We start from the raw sequence: 15045 nt of genomic DNA, 5'->3' as shown, positions 1-15045 counted from the left end.
CGTAGATTAAGTAAAGTTTTAATAGAAAAAAATAAAATGAAATTAAGGGAATGGTTAAGAGGAATGAATACAAGAGAGGATATGGAAGAGGTCCTTAAAGATAAAAAATTAACTTGGTTAAATTATTGGCAATTAGAACAGTGGACCAAAAAGTGGGTAAGAGATAACGGAGATTGTAGAGAATTGACGAAGTTTGAGGAATTAATAGTCAAGAAAGAAAATGATAGGGAGAAAAGAACAGTATTAAAAGGGTTGGTGAGTGAAATATATAGAATACTGGTGGAGAAAGGGTTGATGGATAATTCAGGTAAAATGGTTTGGGAGACAGATTTGAATGTACAAATAGGACAACAGGGCTGGGAGGGACTATGGAAACAAAGGGCGTTGAGAAATATGTCAGTAAGAATAAAAGAGAATTATTTTAAAATTAAATGGAGGTGGTACCTAACTCTGGTTAGATTGAACAAGATAAATAATCAGCAATCAGCAAACTGTTGGAGAGGATGTGGGGGTAAAGGAACGTATTTACATATGTGGTGGGAATGCAACTATGTTCAAAAAATTTGGAAGATGGTGTTTTTGGAGATTGAAGAAATTGTGGAAATGAAGATAGAACGAACACCAAATGTTGCATTACTGTCACTATTTGAAGATTTTAAATGTAAAAAGGAAATCAAGGAATTGATAACGAATTTGCTGACTGCAGCAAGGTTGATTGTAGCTAGGAACTGGAAGATTCAAGGGGAATATTCTATTGAAGAATGGTATAAAGAAGTATGGGATATAGCTATTAATGATAAATTGACATGTAATATTAAATGGAGAAGAGGTATAGCTAAATCAAATGATTTTGAAGGAATTTGGAAACAGTTCCTAATATTTGTGTTCTTTAAAGGAAGTGGGAAACCACCAGCAGAAGAAAGTATGAGATTTTGGAATCAGGAATGAGATCCCGAGGTGGGGGGTGCACTTGTATGTTATTATTATTATTATTATTATTATTATTATTATTATTATTATTAATTATTTATATAGCACCATCAATGTACATGGTGCTGTACAGAGTAAAACAGTAAATAGCAAGACCCTGCCGCATAGGCTTACAATCTAATAAAATCATAGTAAAACAATAATCAATAATCTTGATTATGTTATTTAGATAAGATATTATGTATTCAACATTTCAACATTATGTAGTATGTTGTTGTTGTTGTTTTATGTGAGAATGTAAATGTGTATGTTTAAGTATTGTAGAAAAATAAATATATATATATATATATATATATATATATATATAAACCACTTAGAAACTGAGCCAGAACCAGTCAGGATCAGGCCAAACCTCAATGAGGGAACCTGGATGAACCATCAGCACCTGCAGCCAATCAAACCACATGAATATACATCATGGCTCATTTCAAATCATGGCTGTAATTTGTAGAAACTTTTATTTACACGTTGTTGTTGTTTTAAAAAATGGAAAATTTTCCTGGATTTGGGGGGAAACCCACGGCTCGGCTCACAAATGGAAGCTGAGCCAAAGGTAACGTAGAAATCTGGCAAGCCCAAAAACAGCTGGATTTTCCGGCAATGGACAACCCCACCTGCTGCCTCCTCAGTTTCCCCCACTTCACTTAAAGCCTAGGGGAAAACATCATCCCCCTCATAGGCTTGTTTTCAGATCAGGAAGTGCAGGAAGCTTGGAGGCCTGCAAAGCAATGGAGAGGTGTCTAATAGAAAGAAAACACATGCACAGCACCAAGCTCAAAAACACGACACAAACCAAATGGATACTCTGAGTCTGAGGCAGGACTAGGGAAGCCTCTTGCATGGGGGAAGAAAAAAGTCAGGAAACTGGAGGATGGATTTTGGCACAGTATGAGATCCACTACCTCTCTGGTGCTGGACACAACACCGCCCCCCTCAACACTAGATTGCGGTGGGTGCAAAACGGGCCCCTCTACCGATATAGCTGATGCTGTTGCCACTTGCAGCGGAGGCACACACACAAAACCAAAAGACCTTACCACAAAAAAGAGAAAGAAAGAAGCTTGGCTGCAACCCTGTCAACCGCCGAGAGAGCTTGGGCTATTGGGCGGTATAAAAATGCAATCAATCAATCCATAAAATAAAATAAAATGAAATAAATAAACAGTGAGCCCTACCTGCGAGAGATGGTTAAGAGAATTTCTCCACCCCCTGGAGAAATTCAGTGAAATCCCCCATCCGCACACACCCAATTTCTTTGCCCCAAATAGGGTGGAGAATTTCAAGAGGCCACCTGCACAAAGCCCTGATTGTTACATCTACAAGTTATGATGTGCCTTTACAGATCTGGGTGGAGGAGCAAAAAACCCAGATAAACCGGTCCCCTTATCAATATGAATAAGCTGTTTATAAATAGATGTTCCATTTGCAGTTCCTATTGTTCTTAGTAATAAAACACCCTGTATCCTCAATGTGCATAGAACAATACGGTCAGATGGGCTGAGGCATTAAGCAAATGAGGACTCCTGGGCAAACCTTCTGTTCTTGGCTCATTTTTCTTCTTCTGTTTTTTTGGCAGAGTTTTCACCAGCTATGAAAGATGGCCTCAGGAAATTGGAAGCTGTTCGCAAATTATGTTTTGTTTCTGCAAAATCGGTTTCCAGGCACTGCTGGGCATACACGCCATACCGTCAGCTGGGTGCCTCTGAAGGAAACATTGTTTCCTTCACTGGATGCATGGAAAATACTAATAATAAAAAAGGAGGAAAATTGTTCACAACAGATCCTTTTATCTCTGTTAAGCCTGGTGCTGTTCTCGATCCAAAAAGTGACTGTCATGTTGGACTTAGCAGATGAACTGAAGTAATCTGGGCTCCTATCTAGCAGTGGGGCTGCAGGGCGACCGAAAAAGGACCATGGAGACCTCCTTTCCCTTGGTCTGGGGCTTCATTCTTGCAGTCTGTGAATGTGAGGACAAGAGTTTAACCCAATCTTTCCCAAGCGGCAGCCCGCCAGATGGCTTGGACTACAATTTCCATCATTCCCAGCAAAGGGCCATTGATTGTGTTGGCCGGGGGAGTCATGGTCGAACAAAGCTGGAAGGCGCCAATTTGGGGAAGATGGCGTTAACCCTCCCCTCCCCTGCTACAATCCCAACAAAGAAAAAAATACCCCTCCTGTGCTACTGTCATTAGAAAAAATGCTCTATAGGCCTCACTAGCCTGCGTGTGGGTGTATGTATTGGGGTGGGTTTGTTTGGGATGGAGAGGCACTTCTCCCTGATCACATCTTGTTTTGCCTGAAGCAAGTGGGAGATCTGAGCTGACTCATTATTATTTATTTATTTATTGCATTTATATCCCGCCTTTTTTCCTTCAAGGAACCCAAGGCAGTGTACATAATCGTCCTCCCCTCCATGTTATCCTCACAACAACAACCCTGTGAGGTGGGTTGGGCTGAGAGTCTGTGACTGGCCCAAAGTCACCCACTGGGTTTTCATGGCTGAGTGGGGACTAGAACCCGGATCTCCCGACTCCTAGTCCGACACTTTAGCCACTACGCCACACTGGCTCTCTGTTACAAAGGAGACATGGCTGACAGTAGGGACGTGGCTTCAAACGCCGTCTCCAAGCTCGTTCCGAATCAAGTAAGATTGTGAGCTTGGTTTTGTTTTTCTTTCTGCAACAAAATCCATGTGCATTTCTGTGCATAGATTTCCGAATGTACACAGCCATTGTGTACATTTTTGAAATCTATGACTTCTTCACTCACTGCTGTTGTGCATGTTTCAAACATCAGCATGCTGTTGAACACATTTTTGGAGGGGTGTGTGTGTGTCCCCGCAAATCACATTGCAAGCTCACAAATGGACAGACTTCAACCGTGGACTGTGGCCAAGCCTGTGTTCAGTTCAGACAGTGTGAACTGAGTAAAATCCTGATCGAAAACAAACAGAAATGAATTTCTCATACATCCCTATCTGACCCCCGAGACAACACAATTGGAAATACTATCATCCCAATTAATTTAAGGAAGAGTGTCTTTTCTTTTTAAAGGGAAGTGGCAATGATGCGTGGAGCATCACGATGAGCGCACGCACTTCCAAATTCACCACTCCATCACTGTCTGTAGCCGGTGTTTACCCCCCAGTTAAAAATGAAACGCAGATGTGGAAAGTCAAGGTGATGTAAAACGCTGAGCTTTTCCTTACTTTCAAGAAGTGCTTAAAACTATACGAGGAGGTTTTCTCATAGCTGTCACTGTGCTCCTCCCTCTTTTTGCAGAACACCAGCGCTTTCTCGTACAGGAAGAGGTGCCGCTGCATGGGCTTGAACCTGGCTAGGTCCTTCATCTTCGTGGGGCCTTTGCGATGGCCCGTCCACACGCTGAAAGAGCCTTGCATCAGCACTTTGCCAAGTTCGCCGATGTCGCCCTGAGAATAAACAAGAACTATTCATTGGGTTGCTTTACTTATTTGGGGTCTTTATAAGCCACCCAATGACAAAGGGTCTAAGAGCAACTTTCAGGATAAAAACAATTTGAAAACAACAACGAAAAGAGTAGCAGAGTACAAAATGTAATGCAATAAACATGGTGATGCGCGAACAATAGTGATAGACACAACAGTGATTGGCACAGACACAAATAGCTTCCTCAGCCTGGGTAGACTTCCACTGCACAAGGAGATTCACAGCCATTAATAAAGCTAGACCAGGTGTGTCACACATCAGGCCCAGGGGCAGTGGAGGCTAGTAGTTCTGATTTGGGAGGGAGACTGGAGCAGGCAGGGACCATCAGAGCCTACTTCAGTTGGACCCCTGCCCCCAGGGCTAACATCTTCACCTTGTGGGGAAGAAGAAGGAGCTGTTGGTTTGCCCCTCCATTGGGAGATGAGAGGACGGAGCAGGGCCTTCCCACCAGCCTAAACAGTCTCCTTAATTTCTTTTTATTTTCTCCCTCTTCCCTCCCCATCCACTTTTCCTTGTGTGTCATGTCTTTTTTTAGAATGTAAGCCTGAGGGTAGGGACTGTCTTCTTTATTGATACATTGCAAGCCGCTCTGAGAGCCTTTTGGCTGAGGTGCGGGATAAAAATACTCTAAATAAATACATAAATAAATTTCTGCTCTGGGTTTCAGTCAGTCAGAACTAAAGGAGCTGTCCAAAGTTCTGAAGCCTATCCAGACAGATTCAGCACCTTGGACAGTGCTCCTATTAGAGCTCTGGATGGTTTTGACTGGAACCAAGATTGGATTCTCAGCCCCACTGAAATTGGAGCCACCAGCCACCACTCTGGCCCATCTGTGGTCCTGATACAGTCCTCTGGGGTTCCCCATAGGCCCTTCCCCCTGGCTCCAACCACCAGTCTTTCGGTGGTTTTCTAGCTTGTGCAGTTCTTCTCCATTCTAAAAGGCTGAAATGGTTAAGGCTTCGTTATTGGCAGTAAGACGTTTAAACTAAAATAGGCTAGCATTTTTTATATTTTGCTTCTGCCCCTTTTCCTGACAGCCCCACTCACCTCCCCACCGTGAGAGCTTCTCCAAAATGGAAGAAATGGCTGGAAGAGGTTCAACACCCCTGACTAAGATCAATGATGAAAAACCGGTGGCCCTCCAGATGTTGTGTGACTCCATATCCCATCGTTGGCCCTGCTGGCTGGGACTGACAGCAATTCCACAACATCAGACAGGTCACAGTTCCTCACTCCTGACTGAGATCTATTCTCTCTTAAAGGAACTATGCTGAGACATATTTCTACTATACCATCCCATCTCTACCTCCCTCCCCAATCTAAAATACTTACCTCATAACCGGTTATCGAAATCTGGTGCATGGAGTCGTTGACTGACTTCAGCAAATCCAGCATGGCAACCACAGCCTCTCGGAGCTCCTGAACACCTTCGCAACTTGTGCTGTACTTCAGCAGTTCCTACAAATCAAGGGATCGCAAAGTCAGGATGGATCTACACTCGGGCCGGTTGGCAGAGTCGAATTTGACCTCTTGCTGCCTGCAGTGCCAAAGAGCTGCCTGCTGGCAACACGACCCCACATTCTTACAAATTGAGTCCATTCAGAGCTTCAGTTGCCAGTCATCAAGTGGGCAGTCAAGAAAATAAGGGACGTGGGAACATAAGAAGAGCCATGTTGGATCATATCAAAGGTTAATCTACTCCCGCATTCTGTATCCACAGCACCAACCAGACGCTGATGAACAAAATAGCACCCTCTCGCCCATGTTCCCCAGCAATTGGTGTAAATAGACATACTGTCCCTGATACTGGAGGTGGCATATAACCATTGGTAGTCTTATCCTCCATGAATTGGCCCTTGTCAGAGATCATGGGAATTGCAATTCAAAACCTCTGAAGGGCATTATGTTGGTGGAGACTGCCCCAGGCACACAAGTCTTCTTTGCTAGGAATGTTAAACTCAAGGCTGGACTCCTTTCCATTTGGCATGCCAACTTGCCCCCACAGGGAATATATGATGTGGGGCAGAATTTGAATGGCAGCTGGACAACCATCTGTCAGGGATGCTTTAGGGTGGATTCCTGCACTGAGCAGGGGGTTGGACTCGATGGCCTTGTAGGCCCCTTCCAACTCTGCTATTCTATGATTCTATGATTCATTCCAATATGACACAGTCCAGCAGATTGGAATTACTGCTGAAATATGAATGTGGCGTAGACCGATTTACATCTGTGAACGGTGTGAATACCTTCAGAAGTAGCTGGTACTTTGTTAACCGTTGCACGGGTTTGAGCAAATAGGAATCCAAGCCCAGCTTGTGCTCTAGTTTCCTTTGGCACTCCTGCAACACGGCAGAAAAACAAAATACAATGCATAGTGTAGGCTTTTTAACAGATTACATTCACAACACGTAAACCTTACAGCAGGCAGAGATGATTTAAAATTCAATCCATCATATGCCCAAATTCTCCAAGCACAGCATAAAGCAAGAATGGGCAGCTAAAGAAAACAACAAAAAGGATTGCTTGCTAGCTGTGATGCTTTATATGCATAAAGTCTCCTGTTCAATTCCTGGTATCTTCTGTTAAAAGGAACAGGTAACAGGTGATTAAAACACCTGCCAGATGTTGTTTCAGCAGACATACCGGGCGGGATGGACAAACAGACCTTGTTTGCACATAACACAATCTCATGGTTTATTTAACTCATTGTTAACTCATGGTTTGTTGTCCTGTCCTGGCTCCATCTGGCAGACGATCAAATAAACTGCAGTTTATTTTTTCAATCCTCGGGTTGTTTGTTTCCTTCCTCCTTCACCCTCCCTGTATCCCTAACGTCTTTGTACTTCTGTAGCACCAGTATGGAGAGTGGCTGGGTGTTTAGACTGCTCTTGATCACCAACTATGTAGCGTGGTGAAACAATCCATGGACATCCTGCGGTTTGGGGTTCACACATAATTACATATATGGTTTAAACAATCCAGGGTTTATAACCCAACATTGTTGTTGTTATTGCTATTTCTTATTATATTCTAACTTTATATTTTTATATAAATCTGTTTTTTATGTGTTTTATTGCCATTTTGCCTTGGGAGGGCGTCTGTCCTGAAAGGCAGCCAGGAAAATTTGCAAATAAATAAACAAGCAAACAAATAAAACCATTGGTTCTTTCCTGGGTTGATCATGGTTAACAAACCATGATTTGTTACTACATATGGCTTCACCCATCACAACAACCCAAAATTCAACAACCCATGGGTTAATTAAACCATAGATCAGTGTTATGTGTGGGTCAGGTCATAGTCTCCTTACCCGTATCAACCAAACGGAGATACGGGTAAGAAATAACATTATTATTATTATTATTATTATTATTATTATTATTATTATTAGAGTTCTTATGTCCGTAGATACAGTTTCAGCTTGTGATTTGTAAATCTATGTGTCAGGATCTTTTTCCTAGGCCATCTATATTCTCCATTCTCTTGGACTTGACTAAATGAAAATGGCACACAAGTAAACATATTCAAATAATGTGCAAAATTTTGGAGAAAGAGCTCTCCAATTCACGATATATTTTTGGTGTGCCAGAAGAAGCCGCACACCTCTGAACTGTTTCATGCCTATATCCAAATTTCAGCTCCCCACACCCCAAATCAACCTAAAAAAAACCATGTTAAAAAGTAGGGATGTGCTCCGCTTCTCCTCGAACCGGAGAAGCAGGAGCGGAGCGGGGGGCTTCGCCTACCCTTAAGGTGGAGGCGAAGAGAGTCAGGGGGGCTGCGGATCGAGGCAAAGAGGATCACCCCAATCCAGAGCTTCGCCTGAAGGTAAGTGGGGGGGAGGGGGACTAATCTGGCGCCGCCGGCGCTGCCATCCATGCAGCTGCTGCAGCGGCAGCACCAGGTAAGGGAGCAGGGAGGAGGGACGCTTACCTTCCTCCGTCACTGGCTTCAATTGAGGCCCCGGTTGAAGCTGGAAGTGAAGGCCGAGGCCTCTTCCGGCTTCAACCGGGGCCTCAATTGAATCCCGCGATGGAGGAAGGTAAGGGGGCGGGCGCTGGGGCAGGGGCCGGGGCCTGGCCTACCTGGCGGCGGCGGCGGCGCCATCCATGCAGCAGCGGTGGCGCCAGGTAAGGGAGCAAGGAGGAGGGACGCTTACCTTCCTCTGTTGCCGGCTTCAATTGAGGCCCCGGTTGAAGCTGGGCCTCTTCCGGCTTCAACCGGGGCCTTAATTGAATCCCGCGATGGAGGAAGGTAAGGGGGCGGGGTGGGTGGGTGGTTTCTCTTGCGTCGCCGCCGCTGTCCATATAGTGACAGCGGCGAAGCCGGATCTCGCTCCACAGAGCAGAGCGGGAGACGGGCAGAACAGCGCTAAGAGGATCGGGCCCGATCTGGATTTTCCGGATCGGGCCACGAAGCGGATTGGGGGGTCTGTGCAAACCCCTATTAAAAAGAGTAATTTTCACTTACTACTGTAGTAATAAAAAAAAATACCTGAAAGAAGAGGCTTTCTGCATACTGCCTCCACAGAGATTCTGACCGCGGCTTATTCTGGCAGTATTTCTCATACATTTGAAAATCCTCCCGCTGCAGGAAAATAATAACAATAACAATAATGTGAAATGCTCCCTTACTAAAGTCCCCAAGCCAATTTATCGTATCTGCACAGAAGTCTTATCTTTTACTATATCTCTTCCCCAGTTCAATAAATCTATCTCACAGCACTGCAATCTCCACCAGGCCAAGGAAAACAGCGTTTGCCATGGTCCTCCTGGATCTCCATACTTTTGACTTCCAGCCCTCGTTCTTCTCTGCCTCTCCCCTGCCTATCTCTGCCAAGCCATTTAGATATCAGTCTTTGTAGTTTGACATTCTTTCAAATCCAGGTAGTTTGACATTCTGGAGGTGACAGACTTGACCTTGGGGGAGCTAGGGGTGGCGACGGCCGACAGAAAGTTCTGGCATGGGCTAGTCCATGAAGTCATGAAGAGTTGGAACTGAACAAATAAACAACAAGAAGTTTGACATCATTACAATGGCGCTTCAACTAGCCCTTTTGGTTTCCATTTCATTCTCGAAACCCAGAGGATCTGGAGTGAAAGGAACTGCTATAAATGCAGCTCAATGGCTGGCTCCAGAGGGTGGCATGGTTGGGCATTTGCCAGGGCTATGGGACTAGCGTATGTTAGGGATGTTGAAGGAATCTGTTTTGGGGGTGAAGCTTGGTGAGTTTTTGCCAGCTCAGCTGGACACCAGCTTGCAAAACCCTGAGCTGACTCAACTTGGCATCTGCTGACTCAGACAAGCTCACACTTTTGCCACTTTTTTGTGTGTGCAAATTGGGATTTGCATGAATTCATGGCTGGGAATATTTACGGAAATCACTATTTGAGCAAAATTTCGGCCATAGATACTGTGATTTGAGCAACACTGCAGGTGTAAATGGCCCTTTACACCTGCATTTTAATGCAAACTTAAGGTGATTTCCATAAATATTCCCAGCCACGAATTTGCAAAAATTGCAGCTTTTGGACAAAAAAGAAAAAGGAAAAAAAAAGACGCGGGTTCTCATCGGGCACCCATGGACCAACTGGGGCCTCGCCCCAAATGCAGGCGCTGGCAGGAGTCCAGTGAGCAGAGCACAAACTGGACTAGGAGTAGTTCGCCCACTCCTAGTATAGGGCCCTAACAGTATTACAATTTCCACTTTGTTCAGAGCATTTAAGAAGAATTATCAGTCTGCTTATCCCACCGCTTCTAAGTTAGAGGGAGCCCAAGACTTCCCCTCCCCCCGCAAAAAAATAAATAAATTCTGGAGCCAGCAGGCTTCACAGCTCAAAGAAAGTGTCTACTAACCCTTTCCAAGAAACAGTATCCAACTCTCTCTGGTGCTTCAAGGCAGCTCTCCAGATGGTGGAGGAAAATCCTGCAAGAAAAGGAGGCTGTGAGCTCCCGTTGGAGGCGAGAGGTCGGGGAACAAAAACCAAGCGTTCCGATTTGGATGGCAACGTACTTGTTGTGGAAGTCGTAAATCTGGGGCATGTTCCCAAAGAGGACGTCTTTGTGGTTTTGCAAGAGGGGCGGCAAGAGGAAGGCCATCGTGGGGTTGTCCATCTCCGCTCTGTAGCCCTGTGCCAACAGCACCACCGAAGTTAGCATTATGTGCATTTCGCTTGCGCCCCGTTGGGGACCTTCCTGGGGACCTTCTGCAGGTTGGTCTACTCTAGCATCCATATGCCACAGGGTAGCCGACATGTATTCAGTGGCATACCTACTTTAAAATCACTTCACTGGCTGCCAATTAGTTTCCGGGTGAAGTATAAAGTGTTGGTTATTACCTTTAAAGCCCTACATGGTTTGGGTCCAAGTTACCTGTGGGATTGCCTTCTCCCGTACAATCCGCCCCACACACTCAGGTCCTCTGGGGAGAATTCACTACAGTCAGCCAAAATTAGGCTGACAACCATTACCCAGAGGACTTTCTCTTCTGTTGCTCCCAGACGGTGGAATGGCCTGCCGGAGGAGATTCGTCACAATATTCTCTCTAAGTTTAAGACAGCCATAAAGACTAGTCTCTTCCGTCAGGCCTACCAAGATGAATTTTAAACCTAAGAATTTTAAGATGTTGTGATTGTTATTTTAATATTGTATCGGTTTTATATGCTCTTTTAACCAGTTATATGTATTGTATTGTCGTTTTTAATGTTTTCCCCCCGTTTCAATCCAGAGGGAGACGTGGGTAAGAAATATATTATTATTGTTGTTGTTGTTGTTATTATTATTATATGCTGCCAGTGAACTAGAAAGTTTGAGAAATCTACAATGGAATCGAATGAATTTGCATTTCTATGAATCCAACCCACAGATTATGCAGCGAACCGACTTTTCCAGAGTCACATGGAGTCATCAGGCTGTTTCTTTCTTTCCAGAATTTTACGCAAATTTTTTTATTGTAGAAAAATACCTGCAATTTTTTTTTTTTAAAAAAAAAGCACTGGCCAAAAATGTGTATTTCTCCCATAGGCTAAAGCATGAAAATGCACATTTTGGGAAGATCAGCACATTTGTGGGGAGGGGTGCACATTTTCGCAAGTCTGAATTTGTGCAAATGCGAATTTCGGCAAATTTGGGAAACTGGGGGGGGGAATCCAATTCTGCCAGTGAGAGGACAGCAGAATGAAAGGTACCTGAAACACAGTCAGAATGGATTTTATAAAACCTGTACTTCCCTACTCTGAACACAAGGGATCCATTTAGCCATCACGCCTAATGGTCATCAATAATCTTCTCCTTCTTGGGGAACAGGAAGAGGAAATGAAGGCACACTCACCATCAGAATGGTGAACAGCTCCTCCACATACACCCGCTCCGTTTCTATTAGCTCATTTATCACATGGCTAAAGGAAAGAAAGAAAAAAAGGAACATCGATCATGGTTGAGGTTAGGTAATGATTCGGCAGGAAGACGGAACAGCAGCACTATGTGCTCCTGGCAGCAGGATCCAGCTTTGTAAATATCTCAGCATTCAGAAGAAGATGACCCATAAAAGGTGCTAGTCCTGATGATTGAAGTGTGAGAGCAATACCTGATTATTACTAATTTTCAATGAACAGAGTAAATTTTGGTGATATTGAGATCTAACAATTACTGCCCAGTTAGGTACAATTTTTCAAATATCTTAAGTGAACGGAACAAAGAAGTTTCCCCAATCAATGCTGATGTGTTTGTTTGTTTGTTTGCAGAATGATCTCGCTTTTCTTTCCAAATTAAACAATCCAATGGAGACAAAGCGCCTGGAAAAGAAACTCGCCTTTTCAATACGTCTAAACTGTCCTCACTTTCTGTAATGCAGTACTGCAAGGAATTCCTTTTCTCTTGATAATCGTGCATTACTTCAATCTGGAAAGAAAACAGTACATGTTCAAAAGAGATGTCATAGAATGTCTTTTATTATTATTAAGATCTATTATTTGAATAATCTTCTCGATCCTCCCAAAGTGCAGGACACGGAATAATGGGCTCAAGTTACAGGAAGCCAGATTCCGGCTGGACATCAGGAAAAACTTCCTGACTGTTAGAGCAGTACGACAATGGAACCAGTTACCTAGGGTGGTTGTGGGCTCTCCCAGACAAGAGGCCTTCAAGAGGCAGCTGGACAACCATCTGTCAGGGATGCTTTAGGGTGGATTCCTGCATTGAGCAGGGGGTTGGACTCCATGGCCTTATAGACCCCTTCCAACTCTACTATTCTATGATTCTATGAATAGCAGCCACAATGTGCATGGTGCTTTAGAAAGAAACAAGAAGATCTAAGCCTGTCCCCAAAGGGTTTACAATCTAAACCTGACAGAAGAGAGGCAATAGAGAAACAGAAGCGAAATGGAGACAGGTATAAAAGGGGGAAGAGTATGCAACTCTAAGCCACACTTAATGCTACATACACACAGGCACATTCACTCTCCCCTCCTCTGATGCAGGCATAAGAGACTGGAAGCACCAGTTGCATGATTTAATTCAAACTACGGTTTATTAATAAAACAAGCCATGATTTTTTTTAAAAAAAAAAATCATGGTTTTCTAATCCTGGCTTGTTTCAAGAAACCACCATTGATTTGAACGGTTGTTTCCCATTTGGACATAAAAACTAACTGCTGTTTGTTTACACTGAGACATAGCTTTGTCCAGTCCCTTCCTTACAACTGCACCAGAGGAAAGTCGAAGGTGAAGCTTGTGAGCCAAAGGTTAACCCAGGTTGGTTCACATAGTACTAAACCATCGTTTAGCATTACATCCAAACTGGATCTATGCATTTCTTGCAATGACATGTCCTTAGGGTTGGTTGCAGTGGGATAGGAGGACAAAGTGGTTATTCCAAAGCAGGGGTAGGCAACCTAGAGCCTTCCAGATGGACTACAACTCCCATCAGCCCTTTCCAATGACCAATGATCAGGGATTATGCGAGCTGTAGTCCAACAACATCTGATGGCCACCTACCCTTGTTCCAAAGGGTGCGTGGAAAGGTACAGTTTCAGGAAGGATTTGAGGGCAGTCCTATGTTCTAACCCAGTAAACCCATTCTCCATGGGTCAAAATGGCACAACACAAAATAGCATCACCCGTGCATAAGAGGGAGGAATCCATGGTCCTGGTGGAATGCCCAGATTTACAGAAATATAATAAAACTTTAGAAAAAAGCTCTAAATACTCAAAACAGTACAATGAGGAGCGACTGTGCTCAGTGGCCATGGAATGTTCAGAGTCTGGTCAGGGGAGGGGAAATGGAGTATTCTGGAAAAGGGAGCGGATGGCTGGCACTCTGAACAGCAACAATCTACACTTAGTTTTTTTCCGTTGGAGGTCCCACTTGTATTTCATATTGTTTTAATTATTTACCTACCTTACGTGAGCTTTGAGATTTCCTTGACGTTTTCTTCCCAGGCAGCGAGATATCAAATGAAAATTTCAAACTGGAATTAAAATCTACACCTTGGACATAAACAAAAGGGGGAAAAGGGCAAGATTATTTATTTATTTGTTTGTTTATTTATTACATTTATATATCGCCCCATAACCGAAGCACTCTGGGTGGTTCACAAAAGTTTAAAACAGTAAACATTAAAAAAAAAACTATACAAAATTTAAAACCATCAAAAACATAAAAACAACAGTATCCATTTAAAATTATCTTCTGTAGCTGTACATAGCAATAATAATAATAATAATAATAATAATAATAATAATAATAATAATAATAATGCCCTTTCAACCACATGAAACTACCCATTTTAAAAAGTGGGTATATTCAGTTTGTTAACACTGGCATCAAATCAATGTATTTTTTTAACAGACAGAACTTCTGAAGAAAGAAACAACTGTCGTAACCACAAATATATTATTTGTAATAAATATCAGCATAAAAATAAATATTGTTTAGGAAACAAAAAGCATTATTTCACAGTGCTAATCTGTAACTGAAATGAACAAAAGCTGAGACATTTTAACAAAGCGTAATGACACAGAGCAATAATGTCACCTACCAGGAAGTGTCTCACTTGGTCAGGGAAATGAAATTTCTGGTCTTGATCATGAGTACGAGGTAATGGGATTTACTGTATAAAACCTTTTGGCCAATGTCTACCCTACACCAAACATACCATTCTGGTGCCGGGCTAGCATTTATTGACTTAGGGCACAATCCTATGCATGTTTAAATAGGGGTGAGGGGAAGGCCCTACAATTGTCAGCATTCCCCAGACACCCATACTGGGAATTGTAGGGCTTTTTTTCTGTCTAAAGACACATAGGATTGTGCTCTTAAGATAAGGTGACCATATGAAAAGGCGGACAGGGCTCCTGTATCTTTAACAGTTGCCTAGAAAAGGGAATTTCAGCAGGTGTCATTTGTATATATGGGGAATCTGGTGAAATTCCCTCTTCATCACACCAGTTAAAGCTGCAGGTGCCCTGCCCTCTTTTAAATCTGGTCACAGTATAGCTGCAGTATAGCTCCTGCAGCTTTAACTGTTGTGATGAAGAGGGAATTTCACCAGGTGCGACATGCATACAAATGACACCTGCTGAAATTCCC

General features: G+C 43.3%; 1 protein-coding gene across 1 annotated transcript in view; it reads right to left on the bottom strand.

The window, feature by feature from the left end:
* The window catches only part of MCF2 (MCF.2 cell line derived transforming sequence), an 82694-nt gene that overhangs the window by 31481 nt on the left and 36168 nt on the right, over window positions 1-15045 (bottom strand). The window contains exons 14-22 of the mRNA XM_063141603.1: window positions 13855-13943; window positions 12268-12356; window positions 11788-11854; window positions 10471-10586; window positions 10314-10383; window positions 8952-9044; window positions 6704-6796; window positions 5790-5915; window positions 4199-4420 (exon numbers count right to left, since the gene is read on the bottom strand). Of these exons, the coding sequence (XP_062997673.1) occupies window positions 4199-4420; window positions 5790-5915; window positions 6704-6796; window positions 8952-9044; window positions 10314-10383; window positions 10471-10586; window positions 11788-11854; window positions 12268-12356; window positions 13855-13943 (965 nt within the window). The remainder of the gene's footprint in view (window positions 1-4198; window positions 4421-5789; window positions 5916-6703; window positions 6797-8951; window positions 9045-10313; window positions 10384-10470; window positions 10587-11787; window positions 11855-12267; window positions 12357-13854; window positions 13944-15045) is intronic.

The sequence above is a fragment of the Elgaria multicarinata genome, chromosome 15 (assembly GCF_023053635.1).
Source record: "Elgaria multicarinata webbii isolate HBS135686 ecotype San Diego chromosome 15, rElgMul1.1.pri, whole genome shotgun sequence".
NCBI classification, from domain to species: domain Eukaryota; kingdom Metazoa; phylum Chordata; class Lepidosauria; order Squamata; family Anguidae; genus Elgaria; species Elgaria multicarinata.
This window is presented reverse-complemented; position numbering and strand designations above follow the sequence as displayed.